At 44.4% G+C, this 23,110-nt stretch overlaps 1 protein-coding gene across 1 annotated transcript in view; it reads right to left on the reverse strand.

Annotated features, from left to right (window-relative positions):
* Positions 1–23,110, reverse strand: part of PRKDC (protein kinase, DNA-activated, catalytic subunit) — an 836,940-nt gene that overhangs the window by 688,984 nt on the left and 124,846 nt on the right. Inside the window, exons 4-7 of the mRNA XM_063923695.1 lie at positions 17,562–17,636; positions 13,094–13,202; positions 11,862–11,974; positions 10,630–10,729 (exon numbers count right to left, since the gene is read on the reverse strand). Of these exons, the coding sequence (XP_063779765.1) occupies positions 10,630–10,729; positions 11,862–11,974; positions 13,094–13,202; positions 17,562–17,636 (397 nt within the window). The remainder of the gene's footprint in view (positions 1–10,629; positions 10,730–11,861; positions 11,975–13,093; positions 13,203–17,561; positions 17,637–23,110) is intronic.

The raw sequence follows: 23,110 nt of genomic DNA on the forward strand, positions 1-23,110 counted from the left end.
CATTGATTTATATTAACCAACGGGGGCTACAAAGCCTTTATTTGAAAGAAATACCATCAAGATTGAAGCAAGCAGTCTCTGTATAAAATATTCTTTATTTTAATCACATTTTCTTAATTTTCACTTTCTTCTATTTGATTTTAACATATTTCATAACAGCTGAATTAAAAGAACTACATTCTAAAGGATAATAAAATTGTGAGGTTCTCTGTGCACCCAGAAAACAGCTTCTGTTTCTGTGTGTATGTGTTTGTGTGTGTGTGTATGGGTTTCTGTGTCTTTCTTCCTTCCTCTGTATGCCGCGCCTGCTTTAGGCTTGTTAACAAAACTGGTAGGCCTGGTGGCGGGGGCGAGGTGGAGGGGACTGGGAGGCAATGCCTGCTGGGTACTTTAAAGTAACCCTTTTGGTGCCTGCCTGCTCCCAGCCAGCCTATACCTACTGTTAGAACTCCTGTGCCCCCTTATGGACTCGAAGAAAAGGATTTACCGGGTAAGACAAATCCTATTATCGCTTGTGCTGTCTACATATATCTGGAGAGCCCCCACGACATCCAAGGAGGCCTGCTCCAGGGAAGAATACAGGACTTGGAATGAAGGGACCACAATATCCTGGTTGATGTGAAACCTGGATACTACCTGAGGGAGGTAGCCCAATCGTGTCCAAAGAATAATGAAAATTAAGAAAAGGTGAGCGACAAGACAATGCGCTTAAGTCAAACTCTACAGACCATTGCGATAGTTACCAGAAAGACAGTCTTCCAGCTAAGCCGTTGAATGTCCACGCTGTCCAAGGGCTCAAAGCGAGACAACTTGGGAGCCTGGAGAACTATAGACAAGTTACACAAAGCCACCTGAGGAACAAATGGAAGCTGCACATGGAGTACTCCCTGCAGAAAAGTCCATATATCAAGCAACATTACAGTCTGCCCCTGGAAGAGAAAAGAAAAGGCTGAAATCTGTACCTTTAACAAAGAGGCGGAGGCCCAAATCCAGACCCATCTATAAGAAAGGGAGGATTCTCAATAGACAGACAGTTGAAACCATCAGCAGAACACAAGTTAAAGTATGTTCTCTGAACCCTGTCATAAATCCTGGCAGTGGAAGTTTTCCTGTCGTTAAGCATGGTATATATGAGGTACCGCAAGAAACCCTTAGCTCTCAAAACAGATGTCTCAAGAACCACCCCGTCCAAGTAAGATAGCCCAGGTCAGGATGGAAACACGAGCCCTGAGATAGAAGGTCCGGCCTGAGAGGAAGACGCAGTGGAGGGCCGATGGAGAGACCCAGGAGATCTGTGTACATCAGTGGGAATGTCCACTGAAGGGCTTTGGCGTCCACCAGAAGATTTCTCAGATCTCTTGAGCGTGAGCATTATCTTGGCAGCTTGTGTCAAGAAGACATCATGTCAACTTCTGGCAAGACGCAGCAGGGAAACAGGAAATAAAAAATGTCTGGGTGTAGAGCCCATACACCTGAATGAACATCTTGCCGACTTAAAAAGTCGTCTACCTCCCAGTTCTGGTCTCTGGCAATGTAGAATGCCGAGTCAGAAGATTAGACCCCTTGGATCCTTAAGGCGGGGGGAAGTATTATGAATATAAAGGGTAGTAGATTTGACCAGCCGGGCGATATGAGCATCTGTAGGAGGAGGGGACTCCCATTTGGCCCTATCAGCAGCTGGGAGTGGATATAAAGCAGCAATGCACTTAGAGGCCTGGAAGCACTTGTTAGGGTGAGCCCATGGCTCCTCTTCAAGTTGAGCACAAGAATAAATCTCAGAGCCACCTTCTTCTAATGTTTAAATTTTGGGGTATCTGACTTAGATCTCTGCTCTGAGTCCTTGATCAAAAGTGCAGACCTACCTACCGTGATCAGAGCCTGAACATCCACCTGTGGTAGGATATCCTCCAGTATAAAGGAGGTTTCGACATCTAAGGTAATGGAGACATTATCCTCATGATCCAAAGAAACCTCTGAGTCAGAGTCATAACCAGGCATGTAGAGCTATCACGTCTGGTAGGCTGGTATGCCAATAAAAAATACTTTTGTTCACAATTTAATGTATAATTAAATAGTAGTCACTACACAGATAGAAAAGAAACAAACAGACAGTATACAGGCTAAGCACAGTACTCTTATCAACTTAGAAATAAATAGACATTGTAGAGAATAAACAAAGTACACCTATACACTTAAAAGGTACATGCACACGTCACATATAACGCAATGGAAAAAAATGGCAAATAGTGCTCAACAATCCAACCTCAACAGAGTTGGAAGGAGCATATTCACAGCGCTTCACTTTTTCCACATTTTGTTAAATAATTTAAATTTTTCCCTCCAAATTCTACACACAATACCCCATAATAACGCGAAAAAAGTTTTTACTAATTTTTGATAATGTATTAAAAATTAAAAAATAAAATCACATGTACATAAGTATTCAGAGCCTTTGCCATAAAGGCAAAATTGAGCTGAAGCGCATCCTGTTTCCACTGATCATCCTTGAGATGTTCCTACAGCACAATTGGAGTCCACCTGTGGTAAATTCAATTGATTGGACATGATTTGGAAAGGCACACACCCTGTATATGTAAGGTCCCACACTTGACAGTGCATGTCTGAGTACAAACCAAGCATGAAGTCAAAGGAATTGCCTGCAGACCTCCGAGATAGGATTGTCTCAAGGCACAAATCTGGGGAAGGGTACAGAAAAATATCTGCTGTTTTGAAGGTCCCAATGAGCACAGTGGCCTCCATCATCGTAAATGGATGAAGTTCGGAACCACAAGGACTTCCTAAAGCTGGCTGGCCGTCTAAACTGAGCTATCGGGGAAGAAGGGGCCTAGTCAGGGAGGTAACGAAGATCCCGATTGTCACTCTGTCAGAGCTAAAGCATTCCTCTGTGGAGAGAGGAGAACCTTCCAGAAGGACAACCATCTCTGCAACAATCCACCAATCAGGCCTGTATGGTAGAGTGGCCAGACGGAAGCCACTCCTTACTAAAAAAAAGCACATGGCAGCACACCTGGAGTTTGTCAAAATGCACCTGAAGGACTCTAAGAAAATGATAAACTGGTCTGATGAGACAAAGTTTCAACTCTTTCATGTGAATGCCAGGCGTCCTGTTTGAAGGAAACCAGGAACCGCTCATCACAAGCCAATACCTTCCCTACAGTGAAGCTTGGTGGTGGCAGCATCATGCTGTGGGGATGTTTTTCAGTGGCTGAAACTGGGAGCCTAGTCAGGATAGAGGGAAAGATGATTGCAGCAATGTACAGAGACATCATGGATGAAACCCTGCTCTAGAGCGCACTTGACCTCAGAATGGGGCGACGGTTCATCTTTCAGCAGGACATCGACCCTAAGCACACAGTCAAGATATCAAAGAAGTGGCTTCAGGACAACTTTGTGAATGTCCTTGAGTTGCCCAGCCAGAGCCCAGACTTGAATCCGATTGAACATCTCTGGGGAGATCTGAAAATGGCTGTGCACCGACGCTTCCCATTCAACCTGATGGAGCTTGAGAGGTGCTGCAACGAGGAATGGGCGAAACTGCCCAAAGTTAGGTGTGCGAAGCTTGTGGCATCATATTCAAAAAGACTTGAGGCTAGTATTGAGCAAAGGCTGTGAATACTTATGTGCATGTGATTTTCTAGTTTTTTAATTTTAATATATTAGCAAAAATCTCAATTTTTTTCACGTGCTCATTATGGGGTATTGTGTGTAGAATTTTGAGGGGGGGGAAATAGGATTTTAATACCTACCGGTAAATCCTTTTCTCTTAGTCCGTAGAGGATGCTGGGGACACCAAAAGAACCATGGGGTATAGACAGGATCCGCAGGAGACATGGGCACGTTAAGACTTTGAAAAGGGGTGTGCACTGGCTCCTCCCTCATGCCCCGCCTCCAGACTCCAGTTATAAGAACTGTGCCCAGGGATACGGACAAATTTCGAGGAAAGGATTTATTGTTAAACTAAGGTGATATTCATACCAGCACACACACCGCAAGCACGCCGCACAACGTGGCATTCAACAGAACCCAAGCCAACGGCATGAACCAATTTCAGCAACAGGCTGACTATAAACATAACACGTGTGTAACCAGAACTAACAACTGCAGATACAGTACGCAATGGGACGGGCGCCCAGCATCCTCTACGGACTAAGAGAAAAGGATTTACCGGTAGGTATTAAAATCCTATTTTCTCATACGTCCTAGAGGATGCTGGGGACACCAAAAGAACCATGGGGTTATACCAAAGCTCTAAAACGGGCGGGAGAGTGTGGATGACTCTGCAGCACCGATTGACCAAACTTGAGGTCGTCATCGGCCAGGGTATCAAACTTGTAAAACTTCGCAAAAGTGTTCAAACCCGACCAAGTAGCCGCGTTTGGCAAAGCTGTAATGCAGAGACCTCTCGGGCAGCCGCCCAGGACGAGCCCACCTTTCTAGTAGAATGGGCCTTCACAGATTTCGGCAACGGTAATCCGGTCGTTGAATGAGCATGCTGAATCGTGTTACAAATCCAGCGTGCAATGGTCTGTTTGGAAGCTGGACACCCAATCTTGTTGGGAGCATACAGGACAGAGATTCGGTTTTCCTAACCCGAGCCGTTCTGGCGACATAGATTTTCAGAGCTCTGACCACATGCAAAGTTTTTGACTCAACAAAAGAGGCAGTAGCCACTGGCACCACAATAGGTTGACGAGACGAGATTGCTGGACACTTCTCAAAAATCCCCTCTACAATATTGGAGACGCTTTTCAACTTTACCCAGACGGCATAAATTGGACTTGTTTTCCCTTGGATATTACCACCTGCGGAGAAATTGGAGATATCCCTACCTGCATGAAAAAGCTTGCACTGCTGTGCTTAAAAGGGACTTACTGAACGCCATCATCCAACAATTCTTCTACTTGTCAGTGTGGACTTAATGCTGGAGGGAGTCCTAGCCGGGGTATGATCTCTCTCTCCTAAGGGGATTTGTGCATGTGTCAAGACCTAAGAATTTCACTAATTAATCTTTTAGATATGCTTCTATATGTTTGAAAGATACCTATGTTTTTAGATACTGTTTTGATTAAATACAATATATTCATTATTTCAACTTATACCTACCGTCCTTTTTATATTTATATTTTATATTTTTAATTATAGTATAGATTTATATAATCAAATTGGGTGATATACCCTTACTGGCAACAGAGCACAGGTGATTCTTGCATCTTTCTGTATTTATACCTTTTTTGGGGGTTTTACCACTCCTAACACCAGCGGCTATGGACAGCGCCCTCCATCAAATTTTTTTTTACTGGTTCATGTGGAAAGATGAAACCACCTACGGCAGAAAATGTTGCCGAGTCCTCAACTCTGCTTTATCTTCATGAAAGATTAAATAAGGGCTCTTGTGAGACAAGGCCGCTAACTCAGACACCCGCCTTGCGGACGCCAAAGCCAATAGGATGACCACTTTCCAAGTGGGAAACTTCAACTCCACCGTCTGTAAAGGCTCAAACCAATGCGATTGAAGGGACTGCAACACCACGTTAAGATCCCATGGTGCCACAGGGGGCACAAAAGGATGTTGGATGTGCAACACACCCTTCACAAAAGTTTGAACTTCTGGAAGGGAGGCCAATTGTTTTTGAAAGAAAACCGATAAGGCTGAAACCTGAACCTTAATTGAGCCCAACTTTAGGCCCGCCTCCACACCTGCTTGTAGAAAATGGAGAAAACGTCCTAGCTGAAACTCTTCCGCGGGAGCCTTCTTGGATTCACAACAAGACACATATTTCCTCCAAATGCGGTGGTAATGTTTAGACGTTACTCCTTTCCTGGCCTGAAGTAGTGTGGGAATGACTTCACTGGGAATACCCTTTCGTGCTAGGATCTGGCGTTCAACCGCCATGCCGTCAAACGTAGCCGCGGTAAGTCTTGGTATACGCACGGCCCCTGCTGTAACAGGTCCTCGCGCAGAGGTAGAGGCCAGGGATCTCCTATGAGTAATTCCTGAAGATCTGGATTCCAAGCCCTCCTTGGCCAGTCTGGGACAATGAGGATTGCTTGAACCTGTGTTCTTCTTATGATCTTTAGAACTCTTGGAATGAGAGGAAGTGGAGGGAACACATACACAGACGGAAACACCTATGGTGTCACCAGTGCATCCAATGCTATTGCTTGAGGGTCCCTGGACCAATATCTCTAAAGCTTTTTGTTGAGGCATCATGTCTATGTGAGGAATTACCCAACGACTTGTCACTTCTGTGAAGACCTCTTGATGGAGGCTCCATTCTCCTGGATGGAGATTGTGTCTGCGGAGGAAGTCTGCTTACCAGTTGTCCACTCCTGGAATGAAGATCGCAGACAGCGCTCTCGTATGCTTCTCTGCCCTCTGCTTTTTGTTCCGCCCTGGCGGTTTATGTACGCTACTGCTATCACATTGTCCAATTGGCTCAGCACGGGCAGATTGCGAAGAAGATGTTCCGCCTGCACAAGGCTGTTGTAAATGGCCCTTAACTCCAGAACGGTTATATGGAGACAAGTTTCCTGGCTTGACTATCTTCCTTGGAAGTTAATCCTTGCGTGACTGCACCCCATCCTCGGAGACTTGCATCCGTGGTTATTAGGATCCAGTCCTGGATCCCGAACCTGCGCCCCTCCAGGAGGTGAGTGCTGTGCAGCCACCACCGGAGTGATATTCTGGTCTTGGAAGACAGGACTATCATTCGGTGCATGTGCAGGTGGGATCCGGACCACTTGTCCAACAGGTCCCACTGAATTACTCTGGCATGGAATTTGTCAAACTGAATGGCCTCGTAGGTCGCCACCATCTTCCCCCGCAACCGAGTGCACTGATGGATTGACACTCTTGGTGGTTTCAGAATTTGTTTGACCCGGCTCTGAAGTTCCTGAGCCTTTTCCACCGGAAGAAAAACTCTGTAGTTCTGTGTCCAGTATCATCCCTAAAAAGGACAACCTCGTCGCCGGAATCAACTGTGATTTTGGCAAGTTCAGAAGCCAACCGTGTTGTTAAAGAACTGTCAGGGACAGGGCAACGTTTTTCACCAACTGGTCCCTGGATCTCGCCTTTATCAGGAGATCGTCCAAGTACGGGATAATTATGACTCCTTGCTTGCGAAGTAGAACCATCATTTCCGCCATTACTTTGGTGAAAATCCTCGGAGCCGTGGACAGACCAAACGGCAACGTCTGAAATTGGTAATGACAATCCTGAATTGCAAACCTCAGGTAAGCATGATGTGGAGGATAAATGGGAACATGTAAGTAGGCACCTTTTATGTCCACCGACACCATAAAATCCCCTTCCTCCAGACTGGAGATCACTGCTCGGCGAGACTCCATATTGAATTTAAATTTTTTTAGGTAGAAATTGAGGGATTTCAGGCTTAGGAATGGCCTGACCGAGCCATCCGGCTTCGGAACCACAAATAGGCTTGAATAAAAGCCTTCTTCCTGTTGTGACTGGGGAACCCTGACTATAACCTGAATTTGACACAACTTTTGTGTGGCATTGCAAATTACCTCCCTGTCCGGAAGAGAAACTGGCAAGGACGATTTGATAAATCGTGAGGGGGACGTCTTGAAACTCCAGCTTGTACCATTGGGATACTATTTGTAAAGCCCATGGGTACAGGTCTGAACGAACCCCTAACTGACTGAAGAGTTTGAGACGTGCCCCCACCGATGCGGACTCCCGCAGAGGAGCCCCAGCGTCATGCGCTAGATTTGGCAGAAGTCGGGAAGGACTTTTGCTCCTGGGAACCCGCCACGGCTGGTGATTTTACCCTTTCCCCTTCCTCTAGCAGCAAGGAAGGAAGAACCTCGCCCTTTCTTGTATTTATTGGGCCGAAAGGACTGCATTTGATAGTGGTGTGTCTTCTTTTGTTGCGAAGGCACATAAGGCAAAAATGAAGACTTACCCGCGGTAGCCGTAGATACCAAATCAGCGAGGCCGTCACCAAACAAGACACCACCTTTGTACGACAAGGATTCCATATTTTTCTTAGAGTCAGTATCAGCATTCCACTGATGAATCCACAATGCTCGTCTAGCTGAGACTGCCATGGCATTGGCCTTTGATCCCAAAAGGCCAATATCCCTTGCAGCTTCCTTTAGGTAAACTGCAGCGTCTTTGATATAACCCAGCGTCAAGAGGATGTTATCCCTATCTAGGGTATCTATGTCAGATGACAAGTTATCTGCCCACTTTTCAATAGCACTACTCACACACGCAGAGGCAATGACCGGTCTGAGTAGTGTACCTGTGGTCGTATAAATGGATTTTAATGTAGCTTCCTGCTTACGATCTGCAGGGTCTTTAAGGGCTGCCGTGCCAGGTGACGGAAGAGCCACCTTTTTAGACAACCGCGATAGGGCCTTGTCCACAATGGGGGGTGACTCACACTTTTCCCTATCCCCAGAGGGAAACGGATAAGCTACCGGAATCCTTTTGGGAATCTGAAACTTTGTCAGGACTTTCCCAGACTTTATCAAATAAAGTATTCAGTTCATGAGAGGGAGGAAACGTTATCTCAGGTTTCTTTCCCTTATACATACAGACCCTTTTATCCGGAACTGCAGGGTCCTCAGTGATATGCAATACCTCTTTAACAGCCACAATCATGTACTGAATGCTCTTTGCCAATTTTGGATCTAATCTGGCATCACTATAGTCGACACTGGAATCAGTGTCCATGTCGGTATCAGTGTCTGCCGACTGGGTAAACGTACGTTTCTGTGACCCTGAGGGGACCTGAACTTGTAATAACATATCTTCCACAGATTTCTTCCATGCTTGGGTCTGAGACTCAGACTTGTCCAATATCTTACTAATACGAGCTACATTAGCATTCAAAGCATTCGATACATTTACCTAATCAGGAGTCAGCGGTGCCAACATGGTCACCCCCACCGCCTTTTGCGTCTCTAATACAGTCTCCTCCTGTGAAGCGCACTCAGCCTCTGACATGCCGACACACGTGTAATAAACACCCACAGACACACTGGGCTTATAAAGGGACAGACCCACAGAGAAGCTTGTCAGAGACACAGAGGAAATTTGCCAGCTCACACCCCAGCGCCAACTCAATGGGTCAGAAGCGTTAACTAAAATGCTCCAGACCTGTAGCGCTTTTTATATTATATAATATTGCACCAAATAACCTGGGCCCCTCCCCCATTTTGCACCCTGATACTTGTTCAGCAGTGTGAGGAAGGACCAGCTTCTCTTCAGCCAGTGAAGAGGAAATGGCACCGAGTGAGCTGTGGGGACGAAGCTCCGCCCCCTTAATGGCACGCTTCCGTCCCACTCTTTTTATTATACTGACTATACTGGCGGCGGGGGTTAGGACTGTGCCTTGCACTTATGTCCCCTCTTGCCAGTGTTTTCTCTGACCTGACCACCGAGAGTGAAGTATAAAGAGGGAGACAGGAGCCCGTACTTCTCTCTAGTAAGGTGCTGAGGCAGGCAATGGGGTTAAAATGGCCACCCAGCGTCTCAAGAAGGGTGGAGAGAGGGGAGTAGTATGTACAAGTAGCAGGTTGCCTGCAGATGGAAATGTGACAAGGGATGGGGAGGATCCAACAGGGAAAGACTACCTCCCCCATCTGGCATGGACCCCAGGTCAACGGCCACAACATACAGTAGTGCCCCGTTGACATGAAGATGCGCTGGTGGTGCAGAACCTTGACCCTATTGTCAGAACCGCTGGTGGTTTCCCTCACCAGCGGTAACAGCCGCGATGTGTGCTGCTCCCTGCGAGCCGCCTTACCTGCCCCCAGTTGCGGCCGCTGTTGCTGGGGATCGTTGGAGCAGCAGTGAGGACATCTCATACTCACTGCTTGCTCAAGGAAAAGCAAAATAAAAGTAAAATAAAATAAATAAAAGAAACTATTATGAGGCTGTTTAACAGCAGCCCCCGTAGCAGCCCCACTCCTTGGGCAACAAACAAAAAAGTGGCCATAGAGGCAGGGGCGGGTTACAGGGGAGAGGGAGCCTGGGCTGCTGGGAAAAGAAACTTAACCCAGAAACCAGGTCACCACCTATACCCTGTGTCATCCCTGTGTCCCCCATGGATGATACAGAAAAACGAGTTAGGCCTTGCCTTTAATAGACTACCAAGTACTTAGACAGCATTACGTAAAAGGGTGTATGGTAGAATAAGAGGCCCTTTGGTTCCACTAAAAACCTGAATAGTGGAACTAGCATGCTGCATGGTGGAATGATGAAACCTATATAGTGACATCAGCAGGCTACAATGACCTACAGATGAAGCTACGCTCATCTTCGCTACATCTCAGCTCGATTAAGCCATGTGCACATCTGGGACGCGCATGCGCCGCATTCACATGAATGGGAATGGCTAAATACGCAGCTCGGCTTGGGCACGCCTAGCCGTGCAGAGAGAGCCCATTTGTCGCAGATGAAGCCACAATGAGCATGGCTATATCTATGTAAAAGAAACATCACTTTTAGCTTTTAATACTACTGGGTGCATCTTTACGTCATGTATTACTGACAAGGTCTGTGTGTCAGTTTTTAAAAGAAACAAAGAAATCATGAAAATAATACATTTGCAATAAATCTGTAAATAATAACTGTACCTTCATCAACAGATTTTGTAAAATTAACCAAAAGTGCTGTTAATCCCCTCAGACAGCCAGCGATCACTGCCATTTTAGGCGTTCTAGTGCATGAAATCATCTAGAAATAGATACAGAAAATGTTATATAATATTATAAACGCTCTCTTTACGAGACATATATCAAATATTGGAGAGAGAGATAACGTGGAGAGAGATTATGTAGCACTTATCATGCGGGTATAACGCTTCCTGTTTTGCCTCTTTGCGAGGCGAAGCTGGAAGCAGTAGCACAGAGAAGTACGGTCATCTCAAATGCCAAAGTGGGGGAGTGAAAACTCCCCCCGTCTGCTGATCCCTACTCTAGCTGCACAGTGCATCAGTCTAGTGCTGATGCGCTGTCTCTCACTCGCGGCCGGGAACTGACAAATCGCTCAAGCCAGGAATCTCACAGTGCATGGCGTATTGAGTCTAGTTGTAGGACAACACACCTGTACAAGGTAAGAGCATATCATTAACCATTTAGGCACCGGTTGTCAATACGATTTTGTCAATACGCATTATTATTTGCACGTTTCTCTCATTCTGCTTAAGCTGGGTACACACCTGTCCGACCCGCCGACCTATCAACGATTGGTACTTCCCAACATTTGAATTCCCAACCAGTTGAGGGGTCAGTCAACGACGGTCCCTGCAGCAAGCGTATGGGCGGGCGTCAGACGGCCCACACACAGCCAGATGCACCAGGGCATTGGGTGTGCTGCACAGCAGACACGATACGTCTGTGAACGTCGTTCACAGCGCTTTCTGACACTTAACTAGTCTAAGGGGGATTATTGTGTCCCTGGGGGGCTATTCAATTAACCCTGATAAACCGGCACAAAATGTGGCTTATTTGGGATTTAGTTTCACCTACCTCAGGCAGACAAAGCAAAATCCCCAAACACAGACCCATTTTCATCTGAAAACCAGAGCTGTTTCTACAGAAAACACACAGGTTTCACCGATACTAGATTTAATCTTGAAACAAAACAATCCACTGAACACTACATATTACGTTTCTGTAAAGTGTTTAATTTCTATGCCCTGCTATAGAATCTCTGACTGGCTATATACAGTATGTTTTATTTAGCATCAATGTTATGTGTGCATACATGACTCAATGCATGCTAATACTAAATCTTGAAATGTAAATTTGGGGTTATAAATAACCAAAAAATATTGTAAAGATGTATGTATAATAAAAAATGATACCTGTATCTTTAACTCCTGTAGATATGCTCGGAAGAGGTTCTCAGAGTTGCCCACCATGTCCACAGGATGCACTTCTCCCAGAACTCCCAGTAGTTCATAAATTCTTTCAAGAACTGCAGAAGAGTTACAGTGCGTTACTCATTTTCAGCAGACATTGACATATTGATGCCCAACAAGCGGTTTATTCACGTTTCTCAGCGGTTTGACCTCAATACATAAAGCAACATTAATATTAAAGTGCAAAAACGTGCAGGCCATTACACTGAATATTAGTGCTGCTACAAATTCTGAGGTTAACGCAAACACTTCGTAAAAATACGTAAAAGTACTGATGTAGGAAAGAACATAAGCATTATGCAGCCAGACTCACTCTATACTGCACTTGTTGTCTCAGGATATATAGTGATGACACTTCATTAGACAATAGGGCAAATTCAATTAGCGAGAACTAGGCCGAGTGACTTTTGTGATTGAATTAGAAAATTATGTTAATGCAGGGTTTTAGATGAAGAAATCACAGCTTTTTGTTGGCACCCCTAGGTTGTAGCTTTGTGTGAGACCTTATTTTCATGTAAAAAAGTCAGGATGTAGTGTGATCCCACTGGTACTCCCCTCCTGATGCATTGGGTAGGAAACGCCGGCGCGGTGAGATGACAGCGGTCAGAAGACCGATCGCGGAATCCCGACAAGGGAAAGGTAAGTATACTTACCCTGCTTCAATGAGCCCCTAACCGTCCACGCAGCCTAAATCTGTTCTCTTATTTCATACTTCTGTGGAGATTCAGCACGATTTCCCCCTCTCTCATGAACTGCACATCATTTTTGCACTGCATTATTGACTCTCAATGCCTCTCACTTAACGTTTCTAATTGAACGCGACAAGCACAATAGAACTACTGGCCCCCATACCCATTTCAAGTAAAAATAATATGTAATAAAATAAAAATAATTCCTTGCAATTGGTAGAAGGTATTGGGTCATAAATGCTGAACTGAAAAATAACCAGAACAAGTGCAAAAAAAGGGAATTCAGAAAGGAAGAAAGGGTAGTAGTTTGTAAAAACAGAAGTGATTGAAATATTGTAAAAATTATATATGTGAGGAAAAAAAATCAAATGTGTCAGAATACTGCACAAGCCAAAGATATACTAAGGAAAGGCTAGAATTTACTAATAGATATGGATTGTGTATGGCTCAACACAGTATCCTTTGTTACTTGTCACACATTTTTACCTGTGTCTGATAATTTGCTTTTAATACCAATTTCTCCATAAAATTTGATGAAAATTTCAAAAATTTTAAAGTCTTCAAATGAGTAGGATTCCTTCAAAATCTGGAGCAACTGAAATGAAATAACATTTACATGTTTCATAGTCCTGCACATCATCTCAATGCATTATGAGCAATGATTGTACATACTAACTGGCAGAGATTAAGGACATAATGAACCAACAAAGCTATCTAGAATATTCTTGTGGACCAGCAGATATCATGAATGGTCGACCAACTAGTGCAGAACAACAACTATTTTATTAATAGTATAATAGTAAACACGTGGCCTTCGGCATACTGTACGTCAGTGCTGCTACCTCTGAATCGGAGAGGTGGTGCATTTGTAACTAGAAACAGTACCATTAACCTACCTCTCCTTTATCAAATATGATACAAAAAGACTGGAATAAACCAAAGAACTATGGGCAGCTTTACCGTAGAAAAGCCTTCTCTGCATTGTCACTGTAGGGAGAGCAACACTGGGCTACATGTACAAGAGAACTCTGCTTCCATGACCAAATGTTTAATAAAGATGCTTGCGATAATAATTAAAAAGTGACTATTATTTATACCATTAATTTCCATTGACGACAAATAAAAGCACAAGCAGATTCCAACCATGACCCTCTGGAACAATATTATTATTTTCTAAGTACGTCTGCCAGCTCCTCTCACCCAGGAATGTTTTGCATGCCTGTATTACTGTATTTTTAAAGAGTAGGTTTAATATGCTTGTCAGTGATGCACAAAATTGACAAGTTGCTAAATATTATTGGTCTATTACAGGTGCTTGCAAGGAAGGGGCTAATCTAGACAAGAAAAACTGTTTAAATACGATTTGTCGGCGGACGGGATGCTGGCTGTCAGTATCCCGACAACGACATCCCGCCCGCCAGGATGCCAGCAGCGGGGCAAGCGTTACGAGCATTGTTGCGGGCTCGTTGCACTTGCCACAGGGTATATTCCCACGCTATTGGTGTCATGGACACCCATGAGTGGGAATAACCCTGTTGAGCCTGTATTCCGGCTGTCCGCATTCCAGCGTCCGTATACTGACTGCCGGGATCCCGACAGCTGGCAAATTCAACGCATCCCGAAAAACACAGAATTCCCCCAGCACACTATACTGGACCAGTAAATGAGATTTACGTACAGTATATGATCATAGTGTCAAAGTCGAAAAATATCATAATACATATTCCTTGTACTAACCCCATGCACATGCCCGCTGCTCGTGCACTCAGTCCGACGTACGTGCACATATCCGCAAGTTGCGTAAGATCGCTCCGGCGATCGTGCGCATAATATGGGTATTTACGGCGGAGTTTGTGAGCGTGTAGCGTGTTATTAGAACATAGCATATTTAACCCATATAGCGTATTTTGTAGATATAGTTCCCCTAGACCATGACAGCGAGTATTATTAGTTTAAACAGTTCCTGGACAGAGAGATTCGCCTTTGCATGATAGGAAGGGTCAGATAAAGGTTGGAAGGTGATGTCTAGTATCCAGCTGTAGAGTATTTTGAGGGTGACATTCCGGTGTTAGTTAGAGAAAGATCGCTTGCTCCTGCGTATAGTTATGTACAAAAGTAAATTATGAACATTAACTGTATTTACTGTAAATTACATATGCGGCGGGAATCCAGAGGATACCACCCACAAGAGCAGTTGGGAATGACATCGCCCACCTTTTTAAATCCACCTATGACCTTTGCTGTAATGTGGAGACATATCTCTGCGTCCAATGAACAATGAGATTACAGTGACCATTGTATTGTGTATGCATGTTGTGTATATAAGGACCATTGTTGCCTGGCCGGTCAGATGACTCTAAACGCTATCTGCATGACGAGCGGAGGACCGAGTTCGGGTTGCGCTTGCGAATATTCTCACGTACGTACATTCTCTGTAGCCATTGTTTCTGTTTAGATTTACTTGTTAGCCTGTAGTGTATAAACTGTACTGTTTTACCTTTTTGGAATCAATCCACGGTGGCCTTAGAACCCTGTGGTTTAAACTGCAAACAGAGTTGTGTTTTCACTTTCCTGCCAGGGCTTTAAAGTAGATTTATCTGTTTACGGTGTATAAGCATTGTTAAGGTGTACGCACTGCGGATACTTTGTATCGCCAGCGCTACTTAAGGTTTAAAAGTATAACATCGTTGCAGTACTTTGCTGAAAAAGGTTTAAAGTATAAGCATATCATTACATTGTATCATTAACAAGGTTTAAAGGTTATCCATTGTGTGTGCGCTCGCTGTGTGTATTCCGTACGCTCAGCGTAGCGTGCGTACGGCACGTGCAGGACTCTGTACGCAAATAGCGTACAAAGTGCGTAGCACGTGCACGTGGTCTAGCGGCCATAGCGGCTCAACGGTAATAGTGTACAAAGGAGTATAGCTTTGCGGTCTAAGATAATACCGACATTATCAATAGTAATGTAGAGCTCTCAGTTACATATATTTGCAAAGATATGGTTAAGCCACCAGCCACTTCACGGCATCTCTAATATGGTGGTCCTAACACTGCAGATAATAGTTAGCTCTAAATGTAGAAATATATAAAATGTATGTACTATTGGGGGTCATGCAGAGTTGATCGCTCGCTAGCAGTTTTTAGCAGCCGTGCAAACGCTATGCCGCCCCCCCACTGGGGAGTGTATTTTAGCATAGCAGAAGTGCGAACGCATGTGCAGACGAGCTCTGCAAAAAAAGTTTGTGCAGTTTCAGAGTAGCTCTGAACCTACTCAGCGCTTGCGATCACTTCAGCCTATTCGTGTCTGGATTTGACGTCAAACACCCGCCCAGCCACGCCTGCATTTTTTCAGACACACCTGCATTTTTGCAAACACTCCCCAAAAACGGTCAGTTGACACCCAGAAACGCCCCCCTTCCTGTCAATCTTCTTGCGGCCGTCAGTGCGACTGAAAACTTTGCTAAAACCTGTGCACAACCACAACAGGCTTTGTACCCGTACGACGCACGTGCGCATTGCGGCCCATAAGAATGCGCAGAAATGCCGATTTTTAGCCTGATAGCTGCGCTGCAAACAACGGCAGCTAGCGATCAACTCGGAATGACCCCCATTATCATGTAGCAATACACATGTGTATGACTTAAAGTGGGTACTATCATCATGTAGTGTTAGGACCACCATGTTAGAGACGCCGTAAAGTGGCTGGTGGATTAACCATATCTTTGAATGAAATCTAAATTGCAGTGTAAAAATAAAGCAGCCAGTATTTACCCTGAACAGAAACAATATAACACACCTAAAGCTAACTCTCTCTGCATGTTATATCTGCCCCACCTGCAGTGCACATGGTGTTGCCCATTAGAAAAAGATTTTGCTTTTACAAGCAGGTCTGAATTAGGCCCTCTATCCTGAAGTCTGGTATGCATAGTCACGATAGCCAAATTCATGCAAAAATAAATAATGGGTCAAATATAACAGCATGAAAAATCTGGTTGTATATGGAGGATTCGATAAAAACCAACTGACTAGAAGCTGAATCTGAAATGATCACAAGTGCAGCAGAGCTAACACTTCCCTCCAGCTGGCTAAAATGTGGTAATCCAGAAAAAAAAAACCATGTAAGATCTGGTATCGAAAAGATAACCTAGACAAATCAGGAGCTGGGACAGGTCAAGGCTCTGCATAGGAAAATGTATCATCCAACAATGTGCCACCAGTGTTTCTTAAATCAGCTGCAGATGAGTCCAGAGAAGAGACTGTAATCATGCTGTGGGGATGTTTTTCTGCAGCAGGGACTGGGAAACTGTTTCGAGTCAAGGGAAAGATGGTTGGTGCTAAATACAGGGATATTCTTGAGCAAAACCTGTTTCAGTCTGCCTGTGATTTGAGACTGGGACGGAGGTTCACCTTCCAGCAGGACAATGACCTGAAGCATACTGCTAAAGCAACACTCGAGTGGTTTAAGGGGAAACATTTAAATGTGTTGGAATGGACTAGTCAAAGCCCAGATCGCAATCCAATTGAGAATCTGTGGTCAGACTTGAAGACTGCTGTTCACAAGCGGAAACCATCCAACATGAAGGAGATGGAGCAGTTTTGCCTAGAGGAATGGGCAAAAATCCCAGTGGCAAGATGTGGCAAGCTCATAGAGACTTATCCAAAGCGACTTGCAGCTGTAATTGCAGCAAAAGGTGGCTCTACAAAGTACTGACTTTAGGGGGGTGAATAGTTATGCACGCTGAAGTCTTCTGTTATTTTGTCCTATTTGTGGTTTGCTTCACAATAAAAATAAAAAAAAATCTTCAAAGTTGTAGCCATGTTCTATGAATGAAATGATGCAAACCTTCAAACAATCCATTTTAATTCCAGGTTGTGAGGCAACAAAACATGAAAAATGCAAAGGGGGTGAATACTTTAGCAAGCCACTGTATATATACTTTACAACATGTCTTACCTTTATGAGAAGATCTAAAGCTGCTACTTTACATTTTGCGTATTTTTCTTTTGTGTATGCAATCATGCAGACGCTCTGAAGGAAAATAAAGATTAGATTAAACAAAATAAAAATCAGCTGAAATTAACACTCAAGAAAATCTATATAACTGGTCCATAAGAGTTAACCATACAAGCTTAGCTAACAATACCATGGAGTTGACCAAAAATAATTTATATTTCTCTATGGCAAACAGATTTGCCTAAAACGGATTCTCTTCCCAAGGGCAACCAGTAAACCATAATAATAACCAGATAATGTTGCAGGAAAGCCAAGGAGCGCTGTACTAAAATCCTGATATGAATTCTATAACTTTGCATGGTAACAGACTGATTCAATATGATTATTCAATGTCATTTCTAAACATGCTCAAGATACGAAGTATATCTGTTCAGCTTGCTCTTCAAGTCTGCAAATCAGTCATTGAGAAGATTAAGGTCATTGTTAAATCAGAACTATTAACTATTGCACTAGTCACAAAACTTCTTTTAATTTCCAGCACCTTATAAACATATAAAATGCAGTATATGAATTACATTAACTTGCTGACATTCTGAATTCATGTCACAAACCAAACACAAAAATACACTTGCAAACATTGTGTTTACTAAAAATCCAACATAAAAGAAATGTTTCTTATATTTTATTTGGAACTCTTATAAGTAGCCGTATGCTTTGTGTTTTTAGGGGGGTATACAATTAGCAGTGATATCGCGGTTTCACGATAAATTACCGCAAATGCGATAATTCTGTATCCTATTAGCGGCGATAAGTTATCAGCAATAAGTTTACATAGGATTTATCGCAGATTTCTCTTCACCATCTCTGTGCTGGTAATAAGTAGTGCAAAATCACTATTTTAAGCTAAATGGCAGGATTTTGTTTTGAACCCCTGGGACACTCCCCTGAATGACTAATTAGGCACTTAGAAGAAGATTTCAATTATTTTTAAATTAGCCAATGATGACGTCATTTTTGGGGTCAGAAAATGCAAAGTGATGGAAATTGGGGTGTAAGGTATGGGACAGGTATTTTGGGGTGCTTTGAATGGGACAAGTGTTTTTAGATTTGCAGGTGGGAGTAATTGGTCTGGTTTTTTTTTAATCCCATAAAATGACCCAAATATATACTTATACCCATGTATCTGTACCACAAATTTAATAAGAACAAATATTTTGCTGAGAAAAATAGATTTCTATCATTTTTCAAATATTTTTAATGCATATAACAGTCATTTGACCCAAATTAATGACAACAAATAGTTCTATTATGGCTAGAATAAAACAGTGGGAAAAAACAAACACTTTTTTGGTTTAAACAATTTTATTTATTTTTTTTGCATTAATGTTTCAATGAAAAAAAAAATTTTTTTGTTAAAACAATGTTTTTATTGAGAATGACCAAGACCAACATTACAGAGAGGCAACAGTTCAAATACAGTGACTGATAAAAAAAAACAGAATAACAATAATCGAATAATAATAATGTCGGACCAGCAGAGAATGGAAAAATACTCAAACAGTGGAATGGGAGAATCTAACGTACAGTAATAAAACAGTGCGTCATCGGGCATCCACAAGGAATGCTTCCAAATAACGGATAAAGAGGTCAATTCCCCTTTTTTTTTTTTTTTTACAATGCTCAAAAAAAAAAAAAAAACACGCAAGGAAACAATAAAAAGTGCAAAAGAGGCGGGAAGAAAACAAAGGAAAGAAGCAAGAGAGAAAACAGAAGGATAGTTTGAAATATGAACATAAATAAATATCAGTAGAGTCCGTGTATAGTTAGAGAGCGCCTGAGGTACCACAGCGACCAGATATTGTGAAATTTAGCCACTGAATTATTCCATAAACTAGTGATATATTCCATATCGGCAATATAATTAATCTTAGCCACAAGTGCGGTCAGGGAAGGTGCTTTATGGTCTTTCCAATGTTTAGCTATCAGGGATTTAACCGCCATGCAGATGTGCATAATGAGCTTATCATGGGTTTTGGGTAAATCGAGGATAGGGGCATGAAGAAGAGCTGTCGCTGGAGAGAGATCAATTCCCTGCCCTAAAGATTGAGTGATCAGTGAATCAACCAAGTTCCAGAAAGGACGAACAGAGTTATAGGTCCACCCAATGTGTAAAAGGTACCCTCTTCACCACACAGTTTCCAGCATTGATTTGAGGTTGCGGGGAAAAATAAGAATTTATGCAGTCCAGCCTCTGTCTATCTAATTCCCATGGTAAACTTCACCCTAGTGTTGTGGGATAAACTCTGCACCGCTTATAATCTCTCCACGTACCCTTCACTGCTGTCTACAGTCTGGAACCACCCAGCTTTCCCTCCAGGTTGTGACCGAGAAACATGGCGATACCATGGTAATCCCGTGGTGTTTCGAGATTCATCCATATTAAAGGACAATCTGCCCCGAATTCCTTTGCAGAATGTCAGGATCGCCTCGGTGTTCCCTCCTCGTGTTATTACCAGTATATTCAAATACATCATTTTTCTCAGCTTAAATCTTCCTCTTTGAGGTCGCCTACTTCCTTTGAACGCATGTGTCTATTTTCAATTGGCAAGAAGGGGAACATCTCGTCAATCTATAATTCCATTTTAACTCCTGATCCCCCTCCCCGCGAACCTCACAAATTGGCATGAGAAGTAGATTTCTCTCAACCTCTGAAGGAGGTTCAATGGGAAGAAATTAGACTGTGCATTGCTAAAGCATCTATTAGCGTGGCGATTAGAGAAACCTGTTATAAAGTGTATACCCGGTGGTACCTGGTTCCCATTAGACTTCACTTTATTTCTCTGACGTCCTAGTGGATGCTGGGGACTCCGTAAGGACCATGGGGAATAGACGGGCTCCGCAGGAGACTGGGCACTCTAAAGAAAAGATTAGGTACTATCTGGTGTGCACTGGCTCCTCCCTCTATGCCCCTCCTCCAGACCTCAGTTAAGGAAACTGTGCCCGGAAGAGCTGACACTACAAGGAAAGGATTTGGAATCCAGGGTAAGACTCATACCAGCCACACCAATCACACCGTACAACTTGTGATAACCATACCCAGTTAACAGTATGAACAACAACTGAGCCTCATTCAACGGATGGCTCATAACAATAACCCCTTATTAAGCAATAACTATATACACGTATTGCAGAAGAAGTCCGCACTTGGGACGGGCGCCCAGCATCCACTATGGACTACGATAAATAGAATTACCGGTGAGTAAATTCTTATTTTCTCTGACGTCCTAGTGGATGCTGGGGACTCCGTAAGGACCATGGGGATTATACCAAAGCTCCCAAACGGGCGGGAGAGTGCGGATGACTCTGCAGCACCGAATGAGCAAACACAAGGTCCTCCTCAGCCAGGGTATCAAACTTGTAGAACTTAGCAAATGTGTTTGAACCCGACCAAGTAGCAGCTCGGCAAAGCTGTAACGCCGAGACCCCTCGGGCAGCCGCCCAAGAAGAGCCCACCTTCCTTGTGGAATGGGCTTTTACGGATTTTGGATGCGGCAATCCAGCCGCAGAGTGAGCCAGCTGAATCGTGCTACAGATCCAGCGAGCAATAGTCTGCTTCGAAGCAGGAGCACCCAGTTTGTTGGGTGCATACAGAATAAACAGCGAGTCAGTCTTCCTGACTCCAGCCGTTCTGGAAACATAAATTTTCAAAGCCAGGACTACGTCCAGCAACTTGGAATCCTCCAAGTCCCGAGTAGCCGCAGGCACCACAATAGGTTGGTTCAAATGAAACGATGATACCACCTTAGGGAGAAATTGGGGACGAGTCCGCAATTCTGCCCTGTCCATATGGAAGATCAGATAGGGGCTTTTACATGACAAAGCCGCCAATTCTGACACCCGCCTAGCCGATGCTAAGGCCAACAGCAGGACCACTTTCCACGTGAGATATTTTAGCTCCACGGTCTTAAGTGGCTCAAACCAGTGGGATTTCAGGAAATCCAACACAACGTTAAGATCCCAAGGTGCCACTGGTGGCACAAAAGGAGGCTGAATATGCAGCACTCCCTTTACAAACGTCTGAACCTCAGGCAGTGAAGCCAGTTCCTTTTGAAAGAAAATGGATAGGGCCGAGATCTGGACCTTTATGGACCCTAATTTGAGGCCAATAGTCACACCTGACTGTAGGAAATGCAGAAAACGACCCAGCTGGAATTCCTCTGTAGGGGCATTCCTGACCTCACACCAAGCAACATATTTTCGCCATATACGGTGATAATGCTTAGCTGTCACATCCTTCCTAGCTCTTATCAGCGTAGGAATTACTTCATCCGGGATACCCTTTTCCGCTAGGATCCGGCGTTCAACCGCCATGCCGTCAAACGCAGCCGCGGTAAGTCTTGGAACAGACAGGGCCCCTGTTGCAACAGGTCCTGTCTGAGAGGCAGGGGCCATGGGTCCTCTGTGATCATCTCTTGTAGCTCTGGGTACCAAGTTCTTCTTGGCCAATCCGGAACGATGAGAATTGTTCTCACTCCTCTTTTTCTTACTATTCTCAGCACCTTGGGTATGAGAGGAAGAGGAGGAAACACATAGACCGACTGGAACACCCACGGTGTTACCGGTGCGTCCACAGCTATCGCCTGAGGGTCCCTCGACCTGGCGCAATATTTTTTTAGCTTTTTGTTTAGGCGGGACGCCATCATGTCCACCTGTGGCCGTTCCCACCGATGTGCAATCTGCTCGAAGACTTCTTGATGAAGTCCCCACTCTCCCGGGTGGAGGTCGTGCCTGCTGAGGAAGTCTGCTTCCCAGTTGTCCACTCCCGGAATGAACACTGCTGACGGTGCTTGCACGTGATTCTCCGCCCAACGCAGAATCCTTGTGGCTTCCGCCATTGCCACTCTGCTTCTTGTGCCGCCCTGGCGGTTTACATGGGCGACCGCCATGATGTTGTCTGACTGAATCAGCACTGGTTGACCTCGAAGCAGGGGCTCCGCTTGACTCAGGGCGTTGTATATGGCCCTTAATTCCAGTATGTTTATGTGAAGACAAGTCTCCTGACTTGACCACAGCCCTTGGAAGTTTCTTCCCTGAGTGACTGCCCCCCATCCGCGGAGGCTTGCATCCGTGGTCACCAGGACCCAGTCCTGTATGCCGAACCTGCGGCCCTCGAGAAGATGAGCACTCTGCAGCCACCACAGAAGAGACACCCTGGCCCTCGGGGATAGGGTGATCATCCGATGCATCTGAAGATACGATCCAGACCACTTGTCCAACAGATCCCACTGAAAGATCCTGGCATGGAACCTGCCAAAGGGAATGGCTTCGTATGACGCCACCATCTTTCCCAAGATTCACGTGCAGTGATGCACCGACACCTGTTTTGGTTTCAGGAAGTCCCTGACCAGCGTCACCAACTCCTGAGCCTTCTCCTCCGGGAGAAACACCTTCTTCTGTTCTGTGTCCAGAATCATACCCAGGAAGGGCAGACGCGTCGTAGGAATCAGCTGCGACTTTGGAATATTCAGAATCCAGCCGTGCTGTTGCAA

The sequence above is a fragment of the Pseudophryne corroboree genome, chromosome 5, assembly GCF_028390025.1.
Source record: "Pseudophryne corroboree isolate aPseCor3 chromosome 5, aPseCor3.hap2, whole genome shotgun sequence".
Classification (NCBI taxonomy): Eukaryota; Metazoa; Chordata; class Amphibia; order Anura; family Myobatrachidae; genus Pseudophryne; species Pseudophryne corroboree.